The sequence below is a fragment of the Lepidochelys kempii genome, chromosome 9, assembly GCF_965140285.1.
Source record: "Lepidochelys kempii isolate rLepKem1 chromosome 9, rLepKem1.hap1, whole genome shotgun sequence".
NCBI lineage: Eukaryota > Metazoa > Chordata > Testudines > Cheloniidae > Lepidochelys > Lepidochelys kempii.
This window is the reverse complement of record NC_136388.1, coordinates 37,605,335-37,628,880: the sequence shown is the minus strand read 5'-3', so window position 1 is coordinate 37,628,880 and position 23,546 is coordinate 37,605,335. Positions and strand designations below refer to the sequence as shown.

Genomic DNA, 23,546 nt, shown 5'->3' with positions numbered 1-23,546 from the left:
ACCTAGAGTCAGACATCCATTTTATAAATCTGAAAAATAAAGACTGCTTTCACAGGTTTTGTCTTTCTACCTTTCCTTCTCTTAACCAGCTTATTTGTAGCAAATATCACTTGCAAATGACACCAGTCCTTACATTTTCACTCTCCAATGTGTTTGATGCTCTAAAGTCACTTCTGTCCAGATACAACAGTCAGGTTAAAACAAAAGCAGCCTGATTGCTAATAGCAGTGTGTTAATCTAGGAAAGAGAGTGGATATGCAGGATTTCTGGTGCCAGTCTACACAAATGCTTTAGAAAGAAAGGCAAACCCACAGGTTCAAAGTCAGGCAGTCAGAGTAAGTAGAAGCCTCAAGGAAAAATTCACCAATGTCATTGACCCCACAGATATTCTCTTGACTTTCATTAATGGATCAATAGTTCAGATAATAAGAACTCAAAATAGAAAGCTGAAAATAAATAAAATATAATGGATGCATTCTGGCTTCTTTTTTAGACAGCAAAAGAATATTTCAGAGTATAAAAATAGATCAAAGTGCTCTGCCAAGTCTTCAGACATCTGAGGAACAATGGACCTTTCTAGCTCACATACCGAAGCTCTCACAGTAGATTTTTTTGGAGACCTCAATTAGAAGTAGGTTGCTGTTTTTATATCAGGATAATGTCCTGCACAACAGAATGATTAGGATTAGATGTAGTCACCCCAGAGTTCGCAAATGTAACAACCAACTTCAGAAACCTGGCACTACTGTGCAAATATTGTAAAATGGGAAATTACATATTCTCACAGAAGAAACTGCTGCAAAAATAGTGCCACTTATTATATTAAGGTACCCAGCCACTGTCTAGATGAATTATTTTCTCTATTGTATTCTCAGACTTTTTCCCTTCAATAGTTACTCAAGTGGGACTTTTGTGATGATTCTATGGAACCACCGTAACAATATGAGGGATGAGAGCTTAGACTCCCTATCTCTTCCCACACCATATGTCATATGCGTGTGTGTATACACACACACACACACTTTGTATATGTGTGTAGGAGTGTGTATATAATAATACCTAGCTCTTATATAGCTTCTTTTTAAAAGTAGTAGATCTCAAAAGCACTTCCCACTCATTGAGGTATTTAACGGATATCTTGTGTGTCGATACAATTTGCATGCATCCTGCAGAGGAAGAACAGTTAAAGGCAATGACTGATATGGTGACATATGAGAGAGAACTATTTAAAATGCAGGATCATTTAGTTGAGTATGAACTTAAGATACATGAAAACCCTTTTTTGGTTATATAAAGCAGGACTGAAATGATAATCAACACTGATATACATGCTGAAAACACAAAAAAACCTACAAGTAAGTATTGATGGAAAGACATGCACTCATTATTGTCTTCATAAGAAGTGGTAAAACTAGTCCCGGATAAAAGGTCAAGCAGCCAGCTGCACAATGGAGAACTCTGGCACCCATGGATGGGAGGAACCCTCTGCCTTTCAAGCTATGGAGATGCTACAGAGCTGCTCCTGCAAATTAAGGTGCTGCAATGGCTCTCTCAGCCACTACATTTCCCCCTTTAAAATGTGGCACTGACCAGTGCTTCTGCACAGTAATGGATCCCTCAGCCTTCTCCAGGCCTCCTTTCTTGCAATGCACAAAGGGTCCATCCTATCTTCCCACACAATGTACCTACTCCATTAGATCAAGGTGGGGGTGGGGTGAGGTTATCTCAAGGCAGGATTTTCCCAAAAAATGCATATTTAATACAGTCTAGAAAATATGTTGGGTGTTATACAGAAATTCAAAATAAGTGCCTTTTTGAGTAACATACATTTATAAAAACAGAGTTAAGCCTTGACAACCCACACTCAGCAATTCACAAGCAAATACAGTGATGTCTCCCATTTTAGCAGCAATGTAATAAAGGGAGTTCCAGGGGCTTTATAATCTCTACAGAAGACAAAATACCATTTCTATTGCACTGAGGCCCTGTGAATTAAAACAAGAGCTGTCAAAGTAAATAGTATATTGTGGGTTACGTTATCCGTGTTTGAACTAGTTTTGATTACTAATTTTGAAAGATAGGGAGTATTTTGCAACAGACCTCACAGTTACTAGTTAGAACTAGTACTAGGCTTTTTTTTTTAAAGTAGCAATTCTTAAAATAGCAGAGGATCTTGTGAGTGCCAAGGTTTGTTTGTGTGGAATGACATTAATGGAAAGCCTAGAGCACTGCTTAATTCTAAGGGTAGGGAATTTCAAGAGTGCTAATCATTGTCCTACTCTGCTTCCATTGAAGTGAATGGGAGTTTGATTGATTTCAAATGGGACAGAATTAGGCCAGTGTTTAAACCACCATCTGAAAAGCCTAACAGCATGATTCTGCAGACCATTTCCTGGGGTCTCATCATATCACATAAGGGTTGAGTAGACCACTAGGTCACTCCATATTTGGGAGATCCAACAAATGGTGGAGGAATGGGACATCCACAGATAAGAAAGTCCGCAGATATAGATGAGGAGAGTACCTTAATGTGACTACAACAAAGCAAATTTCAAATCCTGGCTGATTTACTCTTTGTATCACTATTTAAAAATGCGAATTGCTGTGGAGTTTCATTCTGTTCTTGACGCTGGTCATGTGGCTGTTTCAGATGAAGGGGCTGGGACTGCTGGAGGTGACGCATGACTTGCTGTTACTATCCTTTTGTTGTTGCTGCTCATTGTCAAGCAGGCCCGCCAACAGAAATTCTGGGCCCCAGGGGAAGTTCTCAAGTATTCCTCTCACACAGGTTGGGTTCCCCTCACTGACCTTGCTGCAAACTCACACAAGAGAATGTAGGTTTGGAGGCTGACCACCTTTTGACATGAAGACAAACTCATGATGCAGATCTAGAATGTCAGCTGCAGTTAGTTGATTCTTAATGATTTGTCATGTCCCTGTAGTAACACTGTAATTATGGTTGATGTAATAAAGGTGTTGACAAGAAACTAAACTTTATTTCCTGGTCTCAATCACCTGATGCATCAGGGTTATAAAAGGTATCACATAACACAGGGCTGTCAACTGTCACCAATGACTAATGTTACCATTGAGAAGCTTCTCCATTCTGAAGTCTTGTTTTCAGCTGCTTATAACTTACTTTAAAAATTGCCTTTGGGGCTGAAATTTTACATACTTGTCTCAATGCAGAAGTAAACCATTTGATTAAATTAGTTCAGCTATTTGAATTCTCAGTGTGGAATGGAAGTGAAGGGGACAACTTTCACTTAAGTAATTTTTTATACTTCTTGCACGCAGTTCAAACAGCTTTCATTTTAAAAAAGTGCAGACCTAATACATGCATAGTCCTGATGAGAGAGAGAGAGAGAGCGCGAGCGTGAGCTAGTTTGAAGAAATTTGGCTTTGAAATAGCAGAGATGAATGTTCAGTAAGAACACTCTGAACATGCTTTGACTTCACGAAAATAAAATGATTGCAATGTGATGCTCAGTGTCTTCACACCTGCATTGTAGCTTGGAGAGAGCAGAGCACTCCTTTTCACAGAAGGACATGAAAAACTTTGACTTGGGGGTGTGGGGGGAGGGAGAAAACCACCCTCTTTCCTGTAACCCTCAGCAGCCCCCTTCTCAGCAGTATGTACAAATGCAGTGCTAATAGTATAAAACGCTATAATATTGCAGCTGTAGAAGGGCATTCTGTCAATTATGGGAGTCATAAGCTAAATCATAGGCTTCGGTGAAGATCTATGCCAGACCATTTGACATTTCACCAACCGTGCTAAGTACACGTCTAGTCATGATGCCCCTTGTTGAAAGCTAGAACAAGGGTATTGTTATGATCCCTTCGGACTTCGACTATGGAACAAGCTACCAATAATACAGTAGTCCTGCAAGGTGTGCTAGACCATCTATTTTCTTCTAATTGCAACATATTCTTCTTCAACCCAGCTCTTTACTATTCTGCAACTTAGGGGTTCTCAAACTGAGGGTCGTGACCCCTCAGGGGGGTTGTGAGGTTATTACACAGGAGGTCACAGCTGTCAACCTCCACCCCCAAACCCTGCTTCACCTCCCGCATTTATAATAGCATTAAATATATTTAAAAAGTGTTTTGAAATATAAGGAGGTGGGGCACACTCAGAGGACTGCTGTGTGAAAGGGGTCACCAATACAAGAGTTTGAGAACCACTGCTGTAACTGATCCATTTGGGAGAAGGAGGGGTAGGAGTTTGAGGGGTATTATAATAGACTGGGGCCTTGTACTACTCACTGGACAACATAGAGTGAGAGTTGGCCCCGGCCTGGAAGAGTGTACAATTTAAACTCATACAGAAAAGATGTTATCCCCATTGTACAGATAAGGAACAGAGGCATGATAAGATTAAGAGATGTGGCTAAGGTCATGTTGGGAATCTGTGCCAGAAAGGAGACATGATCTCAGATCTCCTGAGTCTCAGTCCAGCGCCTCCACCACAAACTCATCCTTCCTCTCAAGTACATGACAAGCATTAATGAGGCTCCATGACACCCCTGTGAGGGAGGCAATTAAGGACATCGCTGAGAAGTTGTGCTGTGTGTGCCTTACTATGTAAAGAGAAGGAAAAAAAAGCCTGACTCTCACTCAACCCTCCCCCTCTACCTCTGAATATGCACCTGGCCCAACTCTTAGCTGCCTTAGTCCTTCCACTGTGATCTTGGACATGACTCCATCCTACCTTCTCACTTCCCAGATGCCTCAGAGTTCCTTCTGCTCCTCATACCTCCCTCCTGCCAGCATCCAGTCTCTATTGTTTCTATACTAACCTCAGCAGACCCATTTTTCCTTAGGAATTTGCATCCCAACCTGACTTGCAAATAATTCAGGCATGAAAGAGTTAAAAACACCATGCTGTAAAAGCAAAACAGCTCCATACTGTGAGGTACCTTGCATTTAGATACACTTCCTTAAGTTTTCAAAACTACCTAAAGGGAATTAGCCATGCTCCTCCCACCACATTTCATGAATCACTCAACTTAAATCCCCATGCATTGCTTTGTAACTGTCTCCTCAACTTAATTATGTCTTGCACAATCCATTATGTTTCTTGATTTTCTTACTTCAGTAATGGAAAAGAGGAGTCTTTAGGTTCAGAAAAATTCCACATGCCAAGACAAACAAAATACATTTATTAATGTGCAAATTAAAGTGATTTATGCTGAAATTGCCTGTATGTTTTCCACCAGAACTGAAAAAAAAAACAAAAAAAAACATGCATTTGATCTGCATCACTCAGAAATTGAACAGAACAGAGTGCATCCTAGAAATAAACTTAGGAGCAAAGCAGTTAAAGCCAAAACCATAGTTCGCTAGCAACGTGTTGAACACTAGCCACACAGGAAAGAAGCAAAAGTGTTTAGCCAAGTTTCCACAGCATAGTGGTTATCATGTTTGCCTAACACGCGAAAGGTCCCCAGTTCGAAACTGGGCAGAAACAGTTTGGGGGAAGGGATAGCTCAGTGGTTTGAGCTTTGGCCTGCTAAACCCAGTGTTGTGAGTTCAATCTTCGAGGGGGCCATTTAGGGATAAGGGGCAAAAATTGGGGATTGGTCCTGCTGCTTTGAGCAGGGGGTCGGACTAGATGACCTCCTGAGGTCCCTTCCAACCCTGATATTCCATGATTCTATGAAAATGGAGTACCAAAGCAGGGAAATGATACTTCGCTTGGGGAAAGGTTTCTTTCTGTGTGGCTCTGGCTAATTCTTTTCCTGTATATTTGTATGACGACAAATTCTGTCTTCTCACCCAACTTTTCAAAGCCTGCTCCTTTTTCCTTTCTAAACTTTCAGGTGTGGGCCTGTAGGCAGATTTTCCGTGAGAGATTGTTGGATGGAAAGTTTTGCAGGCATGTGGGGTCTGCTGGAATGAATTTTACTTACAGAAATTCTAAAGATTCTTGTGATATTGGCAAAGTTTTGCCATAGGCAAGATCAGGAACAGTAGGAATGTTTTACAGTCAGCCCCACTAACATCCTAATTTTGTCTAGTGAAGACAACTGGGAGATATGTTGAAAATTCATAAGAAGGCCCTAAGAAAATATATAAAGAGCTTACTCTTATGATGTATACTTTCTAATTGTAAAACCAACTGTACGTGTCTATCTTGCTGCATTCATCTATATTAGCTGGTCATTGCTGTAGAATATTTTTCAGATTGACTGTCTCTTGGTCAAGTTCTTTTGCTGACGTATATCAGTATAACCAAGAACAGAACTTGACCTACAATTCTTACAAGAGCTGTCCTTGTGTGGAGTCTGAGATGCTTCTGGAAGTGGGAGCAAACATGTTCTATTTAGAGTGAAAAAAGATCAACATCTGTAGAGCGGCCACAGAAATACCAATTCCCAGCCTTCTCTAGATGTGAACCAATCACAAAGGAACCTGTTTAACTTTCCTGTGACCTTGTAACCGTAACCAGTCCCACAATTACTTGATCTATGGTCGTGGCCATCTCTAGCTCTGCTAAACTTGTTCCACAGCCATCACAGGTTCTGAGACACTTTGAAAACGAGTGAGTCAAGTCAAGGATTGAAGATGAAGTGCCCTACTGTCGAGATCTTTATCCTGGTACAACCACTCCCATGCCTCCAGGTTCCCTTCTGCCCCATCTTGACTTACCCACATCACCCTCAACCTTCCTAAAGAAAGCTTGGATTAAAGGAGACTTGCAGTATCTTTGCCCTCAATACAGTGTTGTCCTTATTACACTTTTCTAGGAAGTACAGGCACATTGACTTCTTGGGCACAAACCCAAAGGCTCAGTGTGAGCCTTCCACTGCCTAATATATAGTGGTAGCAGCATGAGCTTTTAAATTTTAACATGACGTGTTTTCTAGTTTACGCTGCCATTTAAAAAACATTAGCGATGAAACTTAATTACTTCCATTCATTATATAGCATTTGCATGGGAGTTCCAACCTCTGCTTTCATGTCAACAATAATCCAGCTCAGCCTGGCTTGCCCTGCCTTATCTCTAGGCTAATGCCAAAAACAGTAGGCTTCATAATAATAGTGGAATATATTTCTCGACCCATCAGAGATAATTTCTGCTTTTAGTTCTGGAATTTAATTGGCTTATGGAAATGCATCTCTGCTTGGAAATGGTACAGAATTTTAAACCACAGAAATCCACTAGGATTTTTTCTCCCTTTGACCCACAGTATGCTGTGAACAGTCTGGGACACTGCAGTTTAAAACCCACTCCCAGAATGCTACTGAGAAATGGAAAAGATCAGTAGGGCCATATTGTTGGTGTTAAATTGGCCACATATACAAATTCATGAGACAACAAAGGGGTTAAATGATATAAAACCTCAAGGGAATCATTTTTACTAGGGTCTGTCCCCTCCAACAGAGATAGGACCCAGAACTTTGTTTCCCCGAAGTTCAGGGGATGTTTGGTTATGACATTTTGGTCATATAATGGTCTGGTCTCATTGCTACCTTGTATAGGCCAGATTTTGTTTTCAAAAGTAGATTGAGTGCAGATTCCTGAGTCTCAAGGCCTCTCCTTATAAGGAGAAATCACTTCTGAAATAGAAAATGAAATAAAAACAACCTTAGCACTATTATAAATATTTCATGATCAAGACCAGTTTTAAAAAATTATGCTTTTAAGAAAACTTCTCATCACACAGTGCTAGAGCAGAACAAAGAATCATCTTATACGGTAATTGAATAGTTTCCATGATAGATAGTCACAGTGGAATCTAATTTTTATGTAGAGAGTTTTTATTTTGTTTTATGAGGCTTACTTTGCATATCTCTAGCTGCACCATCCTCATGGCAAAAGGCTAAAGAAAGCTTGTTTTCCATTCTTTAAAAATGCTGACACCTGGCAGCAAAGGACATACCAACATTCTAAGCAGACTTATTTCAAAAGCAATGTTTTATATAGTAACCTCATAGTCAGAGGTGCAGAGAGCACAGGGCCTTCAGGTTTCCATCACTGTAATTGGGAAAGGGTGTTGCAGCACTACCTGATCCTTAATGAATAAAGAACTAACTTCTGCTTAGCTTCTCCCTCTTACACAAATGCTCAGATGGCTTGAAGAGTGGCAGCTTGTAATCCTGTTTTTGGGAAGAGCACATATTGCACCCAGGGCCATGGGCTGAGTGGAAGCCCAAAGTTGGAGTCTATGTTTGTCTTCTGCTATGTTAACTTATTTTATTTTCTGATCACAAATACTATCCATCTGGGGAGATGGGGGACTTCACTGACAACAGCTATGTCTTTTCTTTTAGTCTTTCTACCTGCTTACAAGCAGTAACTGCTTGAGAGGATAACTTTTTTCTTCCCTTTGATAAATAAAAATCTTTCAAACAACATCTGTGTTTCAGTGGTTAATAACATATTAATAGTTCCCTGACCTAACTCTTTCTGGTATTACAAAGTGGCTCAGTTACTTGGAATTGTCCAAGCAGTGCATGAAAGCAGTTTGTTACCGGGAAGTCTGGCAGGAGGAGGAACTTTGAAAACATGGTGCTGCCTATCCTGCTGTCTCCGCTGCGTCCACCCAAGGATGTTAAAACAGTATATCCACCAATGCCTATGGGTGCCTCAAATGCCACATTGTGGGGCTGGCAGAATTGAGAAATGCCAAACATCAGGGTGGAATTAATCCTTGCGGAGAACCAATTTAATTTTAATGTTTTAATTTAATTTAATTAATTTTAATTAATTTTAATTTAATTAATTCAGTTTATTATTTTTTTTACAGTGTACATTTCAAAGATGAAACCTGATAATTTCATGGGCCTGAAAAATAAGTAATAAGGAAGTCTCTAATCTGCCTGTTTGCTCAGAGTCGAGTAGTTGTGAATGGAGGAGGAGAAACCTTGACATTTAAAATAAATGTTTAATAATGTGTTAGTGGTGAGGAAACAAATGCCGGAGGATGGGAACCACTTGTCTCAAACTGTGATTTGCTTATCCATGCTGTACCTCTTCTGAGTAACATCTTTCTGATCCGAGATCTGATCCAGTGACAACACTGTGCAGTAAAACTGCAGCTCCTCTCATGTGCCAGTATAATGAAGTACTCTTTAATTATTCAGGGGATAAATTCTGATCTCAAACTAATGGATTTTACACTATATGCTGTAATAGTTGCCCACATAGCTGAGACTGAAATTAGGCCTTTGGGTGAGTGGAGTGAGAATTCCCTCGCCTTAACAGGTTTAGCTAATTGTGTGCACTGTTTTCCCCCAGATTGCTATGTACATAGGCCAAGTCACTAAGGACATCCTGAAATGGCCTCGTCCTCATTCACCTCCTGTTGTGAAGCTGGAAATGAGAGCAGAATATGGAATGCCATCCACCCATGCCATGGCAGCTACATCCATTTCCTTCACATTTTGTATTGCAACAATAAACCAAAACAAGGTAGGGAGGAACAAGCATGTGTCTGATCCCATTGAACTGCAGCAACCATGAAAAGGTCCAATGCTTTTACCCACCAATACTTCCATCATCACTCACTCCTACCTTCCATTGTTGTAGTGGGTTAATACTAGATATGACAAGAACTGTTGTAGAAAATTTCCCAACTCATCTGGGATGGCACTAGTTCAGTGTCATTGTTGGATTTTGTTAATTGTGTTAAGCTTCAGGGAAATGTTCTGTGTTTTCACTAGGTACTGACCACTTCATCACACAGAAGGAACTCTTCACAACAGTCCTGGTATGAAGTATGCCTTGTATTGTACAGTTACAGTGAAATAGTTACACTGGATCAGTTGCAGAGTAGTGTTTTAAGAGAGCTCAACATTGCACATGAGGAACTGCAGAGTCCCATGGACAGCAGAGGGGCTCTCTACTGCCATTGACAATGATAATGGCAGATGCAGAAGAAATATGTTTGTGAAATTCCTCTAAAAATTTAATCTCTTTAATAGTCCTGTTGCACTTAACAAATTAATAGATATTAAAATATTTTATAATGTACTATTGGAAAATATTACCAAGACCTGATGGGCAAGTCACACTGTCCAGTTCACTGCACACTCACTATTATTGTGGGCTACTCGGAGAATCCTCATCAAAAAGACTCATTGGGAAATTCAGGTTTGAAGAGTCAGGCTGTGTGTGGATTTTCCTCTCCTTGTTACCATGTATTGACAAGAACTAGAGAAACTCACTTGAATAGTGCCTAGTGAGGGTGTACAATCAATGTGAGCGTGAGGCACAACATGTCTTTCTTCTTGCTCTATTGAGGACATAATCTTAGTATAGTGACCCAATTGGCAAAGCTGCAGAACACCTGCAGATTCCATTAATTTCCAGGGGGTGTGCGAGCTCAGCACCTTAGAAAAGCAGGCCATGTGCTACTGTTCTTTAAAAATGAAGAAACTGTCGCAAATTTAGGACCACTTAGAACTTCACATTTGCCACGATAGTATATAACATGGCTATAAGGAGTGCATAATGACAGCATGCCTAGAGCTCTGGTCTTACTCCTGCTAAACCAGGGTTGGGCAATAATTTTCACAGGGGGGGCACTCTATGAATTGTGGTAAGTCGTCGCGGGCCGCACATTTCTACTATATTAATGGAGAGGGTGCGGAGTCTGGGTGCAGGAGGGAGCTCTGGGCTGCTACAGAGTGTTGGGGTGCAGGAGAGGGTGAGGGGTGTGGGCTTTGGGAGGGAGTTTGGTGCAGAAAGGGGCACCGAGCTGGGGCAGGGGATTGGGGTGCAGGGTCTGGGAGGGAGTTCGGGTGCAGGAGGAGGTTCTGACCTGGGGCAGGGGAGGGGGGGTAGGAGGGGGTGCAAGGTGCAGGCTCTAACCAGGTGGCACTTACCACACGCGGCTCCTGGCTGGTGGCACAGAAGGGCTCAGGCTGGCTGCCTGCATGCTATGGCCCCATGCCACTCCCAGAAGCGGCTGCGGCCGGCTGCTGCTGGAATGTCTCTGTGCACCCCTTGGAGGGGAGAGGGCAGTGGGTCTCCGTGCACTGCCCATGCCCGCAAGCACCACCCCCGCAGCTCCCATTGGCCGGTTTCTGGGCAATGGGAGCTGTAAGGACAGTGCTGGGGGCGGGGGCAGCGTGTAGACTTGCCTCCCACCCCATCAGGGGCACGCAGAGATGTGCCAGCAGCAGCTGGCCACTTCCAGGAGCGGCGTGGGGCCGTGGCAGGCAGGCATCCTGCCTGAGCGCCCTGCTGCGCCTTGGGACTTTTAGTGGCCCGGACTCGGAGATCGCGAGGAGGCAGAAGAGGCTGAACAGAAAAGTTAGTCATGGCAGGCCGGACAGAAATGTTAGACGGGCTGGATCCAGCCCAGGGGCCGTATTTTGCCCACCCTTGTGCTAAGCCCTACTTCTGGAACTAAAGGAAAACTTCTTTATCTTTTAGCAGTACCGGGCCAAGGCACCCAGTTAGGTAGTTCTGACCCTGCCCAGCAGAGGACAGCAGTACACATCCATACTACCTTATTCATTACAGTACTTTATTTTCACCCCATATATAAATTTGTGCACTAATATTGCAACCTACATTTTTCTGAAGAGCCGTATTGTACTTGCTGTAAAATACAGACCACCATAAAGCAACTTTTTAAATGGTTTCTATTAGAAAATATCTGCTGGTACATTCCTTTGATGTCACCTAGAGCTGCAATTGATCATTAGTAATCCTTCATCAATAATAGATTATTTATCTGTACCAGCCCCTAAACTACGTGAGGAGGAGAGAATAAATTGGGAATACTCTATGTAGGAGATAAATCCGAGGCTCAGGAAAGTGAAAGGAAAACAGCATTAAAGGGAGTCAGATCAGTGTGTGCAGATCAAGCTTTCCAGAGGAGGGTCTTGGATACTACATTTACTATGAGGCCACATAAATAGATTGTCAAACGTACAGCTCTGCAAAAGCATTTCTGACCTGACCTACAATCACCCCATACCATCCATCCAGTCATGGCACTCTCCTGAGTCAATTGTGCCAATCGAGTGATGACTTTTGTTATACAGACAAATGTCCCCTTGGAGCTAAGATGAGGCCATCGGACTCATTTTCATGGATGACCTAAGCCAGGATTTGAATGAAGGCGTGAAAGGCTAATACATTAACCTAGTTCTCTACCAAGCATTTCTCCCCTCTCTGTAATCTGAAAATACTTTACCAAATAATTTAAAATAGTTGATTCCATGTTGGTAAGGCCATTCTGAGAAAGAATAAAATGAATAAACCTTATATAAACCCTAAATGACAAAAGAAAGTTTGGTATTCCGGTTAGACTGCTATAATAACTGGATTACAGTTTTAGGCTAGCCATCCCGCCCCCCCCACCCATTAAGAAAAAAAAAAAAACTACAGGTGCCTTATCATTCATGCCATCATTAGGCCTAGTTTCCAGTGGGGGAAAATGGACTCTTAAGACCTTCCACAGGCTACAGGTAATAAAGTAGCTTTCAGCATGATACAGTGCTGCCAACATTCAGCCTGAGAGTACCTGAATGCATAACTCTGACACACATTAGCTCTCTGGAACGTTAGAACTCGAGAGCTGATTCTAGATTACCATGTGGGTGATGGCCATTGGATAATTTATTTGAGGTACTGACAGACAGTATATGTACTTAATCTGAATGCTGGTAACATTTCTCTTTCTTTCTACAGTACCCACTTGTGCTAGGACTAATGGCAGCATTTGTATTTTCTACTCTGGTGTGTCTCAGCAGACTTTACACTGGAATGCACACTGTACTGGTAAGGGTAAAGATATACTGTCCTTCTGTCTGTGTCATTTTACTGGCAGCCGTCCCCTTAGTATCTAAGCACATCTTATGAGTAAGCCATAAAAAAAGCCAATTTCTGGCTTCCTTCCCTACCAACCAGAGGGAAAGTTGGAATGTTTTATGTAAAAATATATTTTAAACGGTATGTTTTACATACACACAGATCTAGGTGTGTGAAATAGTATTGCAGTGACAGTGCATCCGATGAAGTGAGCTGTAGCTCAGGAAAGCTCATGCTCAAATAAATTGGTTAGTCTCTAAGGTGCCACAAGTCCTCCTTTTCTTTTAGTGCATAAATGGTACTTCTAGGAACAGTAGGACAAAAAGGTGGATTGGCATTTCTCTCTGAATGTGGAAAGGTAAGTGGTATTTTAACTGCTAGCGATTTCCATATTGTTGGTCCTGCTCCCATGAAGCTCTGTCTCCCATGGCCATAAGCTACTTTCTGTTGATTAACAGTTTGACTAAGTAGAAGGTGGCTGTAGACTAGGCCACTAGCTAGTACTTCTGAAGGAGCGCCAGCACTAGTCACTGTGGTTATCCCATGCACAAAGCATTGTGAACTTCAACTTAAAAACTTTCCTAAATGCATTTCTCAAACACAATCATTAAAAATCCAGGAAATTGTTAGTTAAGCAATATTTCCACCCAAAGCAACCTCACTGTGCATACCTGCCCCCAAAACACACTCTCCAGCACCACAAGACACGCCCTTTGAATTCCAATACCTAACCAACCGTAATACACACATCCAGTTTCTCATAACCACACACAAATGCACAACCTGAATTCTGACCACATGCTTTTTCATGTACAAATGACTCATTATACATTTTCCTCTAGGGAGATATCTGAATGTAGCTGAATTTGGGGTTAAACTTGTGTATTTGAGTGCATTTGAGAAACTGGATGTTTGCACGTTGGCTGATAAATATGTAACTGAAAAAGAATGTGTCATGCAGCTGAGGAGCCTGGTGGAATGTTGGGTATTACAGTGTTTGGGCAAAAAGGCAGGTGAGAGGAGGTTGGTGTGAATGTGAATCTCCATTTAATTGTTGATGTCCTGGCCATTCAGTGATTGCATTGATAGGAAATGTACTTAAGCAAGGTAACAGTATTGTGTGTGTGATAGTTTCACGATTGCATTCCAGAACTACTAAGTAGTGATTGATTTAGTCAGGAGGTAAATGTAATGTGCTGAAGTGCCAAATCAGTGAGGCATGCTGGACACTTACTTCTGTTCCTTCAGTGCAGGCAGAACTCAGTTAAATCTCTTTGGGTATGTGGAGCTAAGTTAGGTTATGACATATGGGAAATAGCACTTTTCTGTTAAGTACACATCTCAATGTAAACCTTAATTAGGGAGTCATTAGTGGCCTCCATAATAACAGGAAGCTTTATGGTAATTGGTATGTAGTTAGCAGAGATGTGCAGCACTTTTCTAAATACGAAATTCAGTGAATGGAAAACATTTTCAACTTGCATAATACATCATTCATAGTATATGAAGAAATATTGTATTAGTTGTAATGAAGTATATTCTGAATTATGAATAAAGTAATTGTATTAGTTGTAATGAAGACATAAATTTGATGCATTGTAAATAAATAAATAAAATGGTGGTTGTCCATGAGATATGGCCTGACCTTTCCTTCCAACCTTACTGGATCAAAACAATGTCTTAAAAAAAGAGAGGATGTCTCCAGTCTAGATTTAACTGATGACCCTAAGTCAATCAGTAAAAATTCTTAGCATATTTCCGTTGGTGTTCCATGATAATGAAAGAGACTTTTCTAAATTGGGGTAAAAAAGAAAAAGCCCTTTGTGCCTATCTCAGATTGCCTCTAAACCCCAACTCCTTAGTTTAACAGCGAGAAACATATTTCCGTAGAGTCTTCGTCTTAAAAAGAAAAGGAGTACTTGTGGCACCTTAGAGACTAACCAACGAAAGCTTATGCTCAAATAAATTGGTTAGTCTCTAAGGTGCCACAAGTCCTCCTTTTCTTTTTGCGAATACAGACTAACACGGCTGTTACTCTGAAACCGTCTTAAAAATGGCATGGGAGTGAGTGGAGTTGAGGAAATAATTCACATAGAATAATTATTTCATAAATATAACCTCTTTCTGTTCACAAACTGGCCACGTGCAACTTAAGATTCTTCTGGGATAATGAGTAAAATATTGAGAACAATTTGCCAAATTTCTATGAATAACTTTGTCTGAAAACTGCTCCTCAAGTGGTTCAGTGCAATTATTCAGTATTCGACATCCAAGTTTGGACACAGGTCTCATTTTATGTTCATCAGGAAGCAGAAACAATAATTCTTAGAATCGGGTTTCTGGTACAAATGATCACATTTGAGTTCAGTTTACTCCCCTCAAAGGTTTTGTCCACCTAAATTTCCCACTGGACTATTGATGGAAAACTAACACTGAAGGTGCATGAACACATCTGTAGGGAAATGAATATTTTCTTCAAGCAAATATTCACACAAAACATGCTGATTCACTGAGGTTTACTGAATTTCCTCAAATTTAGCAAGTGAATGAACACATGTAATTTACAAAAATTAGCAAGAATATTGCAACACAGCATTTCATAGAATCATAGAATATCAGGGTTGGAAGGGACCTCAAGACGTCATCTAGTCCAACCCCCTGCTCAAAGCAGGACCAATCCCCAATTTTTGCCCCAGATCCCTAAATGGCCCCCTCAAGGATTGAACTCACAACCCTGGGTTTAGCAGGCCAATGCTCAAACCACTGAGATTTACTTGGTTTCTTTGAGTTTTAATAATAGCACACAATGTAATAAATGCATTGTACTGTAGGCTGTAAAAGTAAGGAAATCTAAGGTCTGATGTATACTTGCAGTTTTACTGGTAGAACTATTTTGGTTAGGAGCATGGTGGTTTGTGTGTGTGTTTATTTTATTGAAATAGTTATACCTGCAAAAGGACTAATGTGGATTATGGTGACTTACGCCATTATAGTTATTCCCCATACAGGATGGGAATAGCTATACTGGTGTAAAAGCATCTTTTTACTAATAACTGAATTTACACTCTAGGGGGTTGTACTGCTTTAACTAGTATAGTTAACTAGAGTAGCTTGTTAGTCTAGAGAAGCCCTAACTAATATGCATAGGTGCTGGAATTAGGGGTGCTGGAGGTGCTGCTGCACCTCCTGTCTTGAAGTGGTTTCCATTATATACAGGGTTTAAGTTTGGTTCAATGGCCCTCAGCACCCTCACTATACAAATTGTTCCAGCACCCCTACTATTATGAGAAACTTCTACAACATCTGCTAATAATGAACCTTGGTTGAGAAGTGGGGAGATGCCACTCTTTTGGGGGATTGCAAATTATAGGGTGTGAAGAACTAGCAAAGTAGGAATTAGTGATGTTCTGTATGTAAATCAGAGAAACTGTCACTCAAAGGCACAACCAAACTCTTGATTAACTTTTCTGCAGAGATTCCATAATTAGGAGGAAGTTTTAAAAGGCATAAAGGGCAATTAGGTGCTCCAATCAAGAGTCAATGGGAGTTGGGGCCTACCTCCAATGGTATCTATGAAAATCTCCCCCAGATTCTGTGCCTGAAAACTGAGCCAACTCCTGATATCCTTGATCACTTACTTCATTTGCAGGAGTGAGGCAAACAGGACTTGGTGCACTGTCTAAAGATCAGTAGAATAGGTGTGGGGGAGGGGACAAAATTCATCTACATCTACTAGGATTTGAAAACTATGCATGCTGACTTTCATTTGTGGGACAGTATAACACAGAGGCATAAGGAATCACATCACAGACAACACTAAACGTACACAGTGGGAAGACTTTCATCCTTTTAACCCTTCAGTGCCAGCATTGGGAATTTTCTAATGCATCAAACTAACCCATTTTGCATTAGTGATCAGAGCAGAGCTCAGTTTCCCCTTGACCATAATGCATACATTCCTGTCTCCAAGAATCATAGAATATCAGGGTTGGAAGGGACCGCAGGAGGTTATCTAGTCCAACCCCCTGCTCAAAGCAGGACCAATCCCCAATTTTTGCCCCAGATCCCAAATGGCCCCCTCAAGGATTGAACTCACAACCCTGGGTTTAGCAGGCTAATGCTCAAACCACTGAGCTATCCCTCCCCCCCAAAACACGCAGCTAGGGAAGCTATTTACAGTCATTAATTGCTTAAAGCTCACACACCCCTTGTGAGTGTCCATTGATTTTTGAGGCCAGAGGGACCCTCTTGCCTGTTTGGATTCATTGGACTTCCTCCGAACAGGCCAGAGAATTCCATACCCATAAAACACCTGCTCCAGGTGAGGCTCAAACTCACAACCTCAGCATTGCTCAGTCAAGTACGGTTTTATAAGTACTGTACACTAACCAGTTGCACCACTGGAGCGACATGAGATGGTAGAAGCAGACAGTCACTTGAGAGCCACATTTAATCTTGCAACAGGTTATCAGTACTGCAGTTCACAATGTATACAGTCATGATTTAAAAAGCAATATCATCTTATACTATTCTAAATATTGGCCAGTATATAAGGAAAAGTCTAAAGGTAATTTGTTATTTAATTCTGAAAAAGTTTCCTCTGAAAACAAAGTAAATAATTTGTGTAAGAAATATAGATCTAAGATTGATGTATTTATTGCTGATTATACAATTACAAAGACATAGAAAAGAAGCAGATTATGTTCTGTAATATGCATCCCACAATATGCACCTATATTCTCTGTTACATCTTGGTTTTTTTCCCCCCGATAGCACCATTAGTCCTGAAGGGATTTTCAGTGGTTTACAAACTGACATACAAACTATGGGTCATTTCACCCACCGTGGAAAGGCAGTCCAATATTTGTATGTAGCAAATATTATTCAATAATTTGGGACAAGCAGTGTGGTAGAATGTCATATCCAAACAAAACAATCAGAGGAATTAAAGTAAGCAAAAGCATACCCAAGATGAAATAGGATTGGCTTTCTTGAGACATGGGTCTCCCCCCAAGATAGACCTGAAAAAGAGCTCTGTGTAAGCTCAAGAGCTAGTCTCACTCCCCCACAATAGAAGTTGGCCCAATAAAAAAAATCTAAATAGTAATAAACATCTTTTTATATACAATGTTGAGCTTTTAGAGAATGTATTTGAATGATAAGCTTCACTTGTTTATTGCTCATATTTAGAAGAAATTCCTGTTGACTGTAGGTAATATTTTCAAAAGCACCTACATGATTTAGGAGCATAAGGTCCATTTTCAAAAAATGACTTAAGGACTTAGGAACCTTTCAATGAGTCTTGGGCTTCTAAGTTACTCAGGTGCTTAAAATTTTTTTTACTCAGTATTATTAGCCTTTGGGATCAAGATTTAAAACTGTCTTTGTTAATCAGAAAAATCATGTACAAGTTAAGATCTCTATAATCGTTGTAGAGGGAGTTCAGTCTTGTCTGTCATGCCGTAATTGTGTGTATGTGTGTGTGTGTGAACACGCACATGCGCATGTAGGTAAATCTCAGGTTAGTCATACAAAATTAAACCCACCAAAAAAGTATACTGGAAGAAAATACATCTGGTATATGCACTATCGTACAGCATACCAAATTATTTCAGTCCAAATTTTTTTCATCTAGTTTCCCATAAGAAACAAAGCTTTTATTCCATTATGAAATGACTGACAGAATAAAAGTGTGCACAAAGGAAAAACTTTAACTAATCAACACAGTAAATAGAGGTTCTCTGTTCAGGAGTTATTATCCAAATGTAAGTAGTCTTTAGTGATCATATAGTGCAGGTAGCAAAATAGGTATTAACTGGAAAGAGAAGCTATTCATATGCAAAATGGATGAATTTTACCATATGCTTATTTCCCCTAAGGCTGAGTCCTTCCTTTTTACATTGTATTCTTTAAGAATTAATAATCTCTGACTTCACATAAATCCACATGCAGATTTACAAAGGTATTCCTTGAAGTTACCACTAAGGATTTGGGGGAGAAATGTACCTTGGAAAGTATAAGAAGCTTTTTGGATTTAAGTGTGCCAATAAGCCTTAATATTTGCAGTTTAGGTAACTAATTAGCTAATTAAAGGCAGTCTTGGTTAATGAAGAGCCACAAACAGGTGCATAACTTTTCTCCTTGCATCTCATTGATCTTTAAACTTAGATTTCTTTTCCATGGTGTTTCACCCAGCTTGATGCTGATCAAATATGGCATTTGTATAGGCACATTTCTAAATAAAAGAGTGCTCTGAACAGAATGACCAGCACCTGAATGCAGAAATTGAATTCAGTATTTCTCTCAGTTTTTTTAAAGCAACCAATTAAACCCTTTTTCATCAGCACCTTCCTTTCCTTCCTCTCAGCCCCTGAAATCTAGTATCTGGGATCGCTTTCTATGTAGTTTCAGAGTAGCAGCCATGTTAGTCTGTATTCGCAAAAAGAAAAGGAGTACTTGTGGCACCTTAGCGACTAACCAATTTATTTGAACATAAGTTTTCGTGAGCTACAGCTCACAGCAGATGAAGTGAGCTGTAGCTCACGAAAACTTATGCTCAAATAAATTGGTTAGTCTCTAAGGTGCCACAAGTACTCCTCTTCTTTCTATGTAGTGTTAACTGTTGGCAAATAGAGACAAAAATAAATTGCATTTACTCATAAAAGAAAAACTACAAGTAAAATGAATGTAGGAGGAAAAGGTGAAGGAGAATTAAGATTTCTATAGCCATCCTTTAAAGTCACATCATAGCCTCTCTTTTTGATGGGGGATGGAGGGAAGTGAAGTTTATTCACTGCAAATGTTTTACAGATTTTCGTATGGCATGAATGCTACCAAAGTCAATACCACATTAGGCCCTTCCCCACTTCCCATGCATCTATTGTTCAGATTAGGCTTGCACCACTGTAGGTTGCAGTTGTTGCATATATAGTTATCTGAGTATGAAAGCTCTGCCTGAAATAACCCCGTGTTCCAAATGAGTAAATAATATTCTCTTGGTTAGGTTTATGAGTGTGGTTAATTAGACAATGCAACATCAGCCAATATTTCTGAGTTTATCAACCACGTTCTACTAGCAGTCCAAAGCACCAGCTTTAGAGCAGAGACTTGCACCCCTAATGTGACTGAATGGTTCAGAAAGAGGTGTGTTTATTACCATGCAGAAAGTCATTGCATGTTTACAGACAAGTACTGTGACTAATCATTCCCTATGCAGACACGACTGAGACTCTCTGAGCCCGGGCAAGCTAGACTCACTCAGACCTTTAAGTCTAACTTATTATTGTTGTTTAATAAAAAGATCTGTTTGTAAGGGGTCCTCTGGTGATTTTCTCTCCACTTACTTGGATTTGTGTACATTCAGTTTTTGAGCTTTGACAGCAATAAGTGATTTTGATGCTTGATTCTCTTTTTGGCTATTCATTAAACTACAACTATTTAAAAACAACAACACTGAATTTACTGAGAGGTTTTGGTGACTTTCTGGTTGCTTCAGTATTGCCAACCCCAAGTATTAAAAAAAAAATAATGAGTCATGCCCAAAAATCATGATTGGTTTAAAAGTCAGGAGTAGTTTTTTTTTGTTTGTTTTGTTTTTTTAAAGCAAATGTTGGATTCTTTTTATTTGCTTTCTGGTTTTTCCAAGCTTTGTTTTCCTAAACATTTTTTTTTAAATGAAAGCTGAGATTCTAAAACAATCCCAAGACTCCAGGAGCTGGAGTTTTTAGACAAGCATTAAATGTCGCACAACTGATGACTAAAATTGCAAGAGTAGACAACGCTGCGATTTCAGGATCAGATTCTATATTTTGAGCAACAGAAATTGGGACCACGTTGTGCTGGGTACTTTACAAACATGAGAGTCCCTGCCCCAAACAGCTTACATCCTACATACATAAGACAGACAAAGGATGGGAGGGGAAAGAGGCATGAAGAGGTGAAGTGATCTTGAGGAAAATCACCCAGTAAGTCTAGCTTGGGTATATAACCCAGGCATCCTGATTCTCAGGCCAGGACCTTCTATGCTAGATCAAGTAGAGCATTAGCATATTAAGTGTTAATAATCCCTTTATTGATAACAGTTTACAGTTACTGTGGATCCTTGATAATAAAACAGCAATGCCAAGTTGCATCTTGGTAAGCAACATCAATATTATGTATTTACATAATTTTCTTGTAATTGTAATACTAAACTTAATGGAAACTGGTACTGAGCATATGCAAAAATGATTCTTTGAATAATTTTTTTTTTAATTTCAAATTTGCTTGGAACCTAGCATGTGAAAATTCTCAGCCTCTAACATTCACCCATGTTTGAGTTATGTGCTTGTCACAAAATATTTCTGGAAAAAAAAAAATCCAGCCTTGATGATTCTAAATGGAGTTTGCTCAAAAACAATTCACCTATGGGCTATGACCAAGCATAGAAATTTTCAATTGTAAAGAACTTTTCAGAAAGTTATGATCTTGTGAAACCAGGGAATTTTTAGTATTTACTTGACTCGCGCTTTTGCAGTATTACACTGAGTCCGCTATTTATGCAGGTTCTTCAGCTAGATAATGATACTAGAACAGTATTTATGAGGAAAATAATGTCTGTATTGCTTTTGACCTTCCTACCTGCAGCAGGCTGCAAAACTTCAGTAAGAGTGTTTGTCACAGGGTAGCATGTGTCTCCTTTCCCAGTATCACTGTTGACAACAGTTTTATAAAAGTCCTCAAAGCAGCTTATTTATTTCCCTTAATAAATTAGGTTTTAACCTCCATGGTCTTGCCTCAGGCAATTAACTAACAATCCAGACTTCAATTACGGCTATAAGAAGAGTTCTTATGCATTGTTATTGCCTAAAGGAGCCTGTGCCCAGCCAAACTAGAGAAATGCATCATTTAAATATTTTACATTGTCTCATATCTCTGCAGTTGTTTCCCCCCTCAAATTTAATATAAAGTTTCTTTTGTTAAAGGAACCATATAACCTTTCTCCTGCTTGTGCAAAAGAAGAAATCATAATCCTTTTGCCATGGAATGAAATTAGCTTTGGGATTATGGGTGGGGAAAGGTTTGAATTAATAGAAATCTGCTGTTTAAACTTGTTTTAATAGAGATCCTGAAACTAAGTCATGCAAATAGTTTCTCCCATTTAATTAATTATCAGAAGTTAACTGGCTCTCAAAAAGCAAGTGTACAAGGGGCAGGGTGGATTTGATTTAGATCAAATTGATTTAAATCATGGTTTAAATCACTAATCAGGAAGACTCGATTTAATCATGGTTTTCTACAACAGGTTAATCATTAATATTTGGAGGATTTTCTTGCCATGCTATATTAGGAGGAAAACATCATGAAACGGATATTTAAATTGTTTTATTTAACTAAAATAACATTAAGTATTCTGAATTTTTTCCTTCAATGGCAAACATAATATTTTAACAAAACAAGCATACTTCCCTCGCTTCTCACCTCTATATCCAGACTTCTCCTTGTCCAGATCTATTCCGCCCCAACAATCTTCTCTTCATTGGACTTTTTGAAACTTTGCACTTTTAGAAAGAGGTAAGGGATTGACTCTGCGTACACAAATTTGCAGAGGGGCAATAGGTCTGTTATTTCTCACCTCTCTATATTATTTATTTATTTTAAAACATTTTTGCTGTTAATAAGCATGTTACCTCTGGAGACACAAATCCATAGTTTGAGAACTGCAAAACTAAGCATTTCTGACTGTATCTTCTAGCCTGAGCACTGAATCCCATTGGGTAGATAGAAAGATTAACCTAAATAATCTATACAGAAGCCTGTGGAACCCCATAAGATTGGGTCCCCTAATCCAGGAACTATTGGAACTCATTTACAAAACTTTTCTTAAACATTACATGAATATATTGTCTCATACTATAGAATTAGAATTTATGATCCCTATTCCCTGATGAGATGTCTTTGAGCGATAATGTATCTTAATTAAAACTATCTTTAGATAAAATGCTTTTTGAGGGGAAAAAAAGCAATAAAAAAACCTGATTTTTTTTATTTTTTATTTTTTAAAGATCATTGATTTTTATCTACCCTGACAATGGGTAAAATCTTGCTTATCCTACTCAGGAGGAAAAAATCCTCTCTGAAGTCAAGAGGAATACTCACATGTGTGAGACAAGAAGGATCAGGGCCAATGTATACTTTGTTTTGTCTCTCATAAATCTGTGTATCTAATCTGTGTTTATACATCCACTCTTCAGCATAGGATCTTGACTCTGGCTACACAACACTACATTTAACAATGAATTAAGCCTGAAAGAGGGACACTTGTTTAGCTAATATATTCCTTTGCTCAGGGAAAGGTTTCTTTCATATCTAAAGAAATGGGGCTTCAAATGTGCATTAATGTGGCCAACCTGGTTCATCCTGATCACCTGTAGCAGTGTTCTAGAATGTAGGGCCTGCAAAGCTCTGCCCACTGAGTACATTGGCCCTGTACAGCGCTTCTCCTATCTCCCTTGTTTAAAAAGCAGTGTGCAAACCAACGGGCTTTTGCAGGGTTGTGTCAATGTCTGAAGTGTGCTAAAAGAGTCCAGAATAACAAAGTTAAATGCAGTGTTGTTAAATCATGAACTGAAAAATTGTAATTAACAGAAAGTAAACTCAGAAAATAATTGCTGATGATTGTCAGAAGTTATGATGATGGCCTGTTACACAGCGGAGACCAGAAATGTCTATTAAAAACATATAGGATGGCAGTTAGCTCAGTACTTAGGCATGAATTTGGAAGTCAGCAGTT

The 23,546-nt window shown here is 39.7% G+C and overlaps 1 protein-coding gene across 2 annotated transcripts in view; it reads left to right on the top strand.

The window, feature by feature from the left end:
* SGPP2 (sphingosine-1-phosphate phosphatase 2) overlaps nucleotides 1-23,546 on the top strand; it is an 83,619-nt gene that overhangs the window by 56,118 nt on the left and 3,955 nt on the right. For both annotated transcript variants that reach the window (XM_073359951.2, XM_073359955.2), the window contains 2 exons: nucleotides 9,248-9,421; nucleotides 12,656-12,745. In XM_073359951.2, the coding sequence (XP_073216052.1) occupies nucleotides 9,248-9,421; nucleotides 12,656-12,745 (264 nt within the window). The remainder of the gene's footprint in view (nucleotides 1-9,247; nucleotides 9,422-12,655; nucleotides 12,746-23,546) is intronic.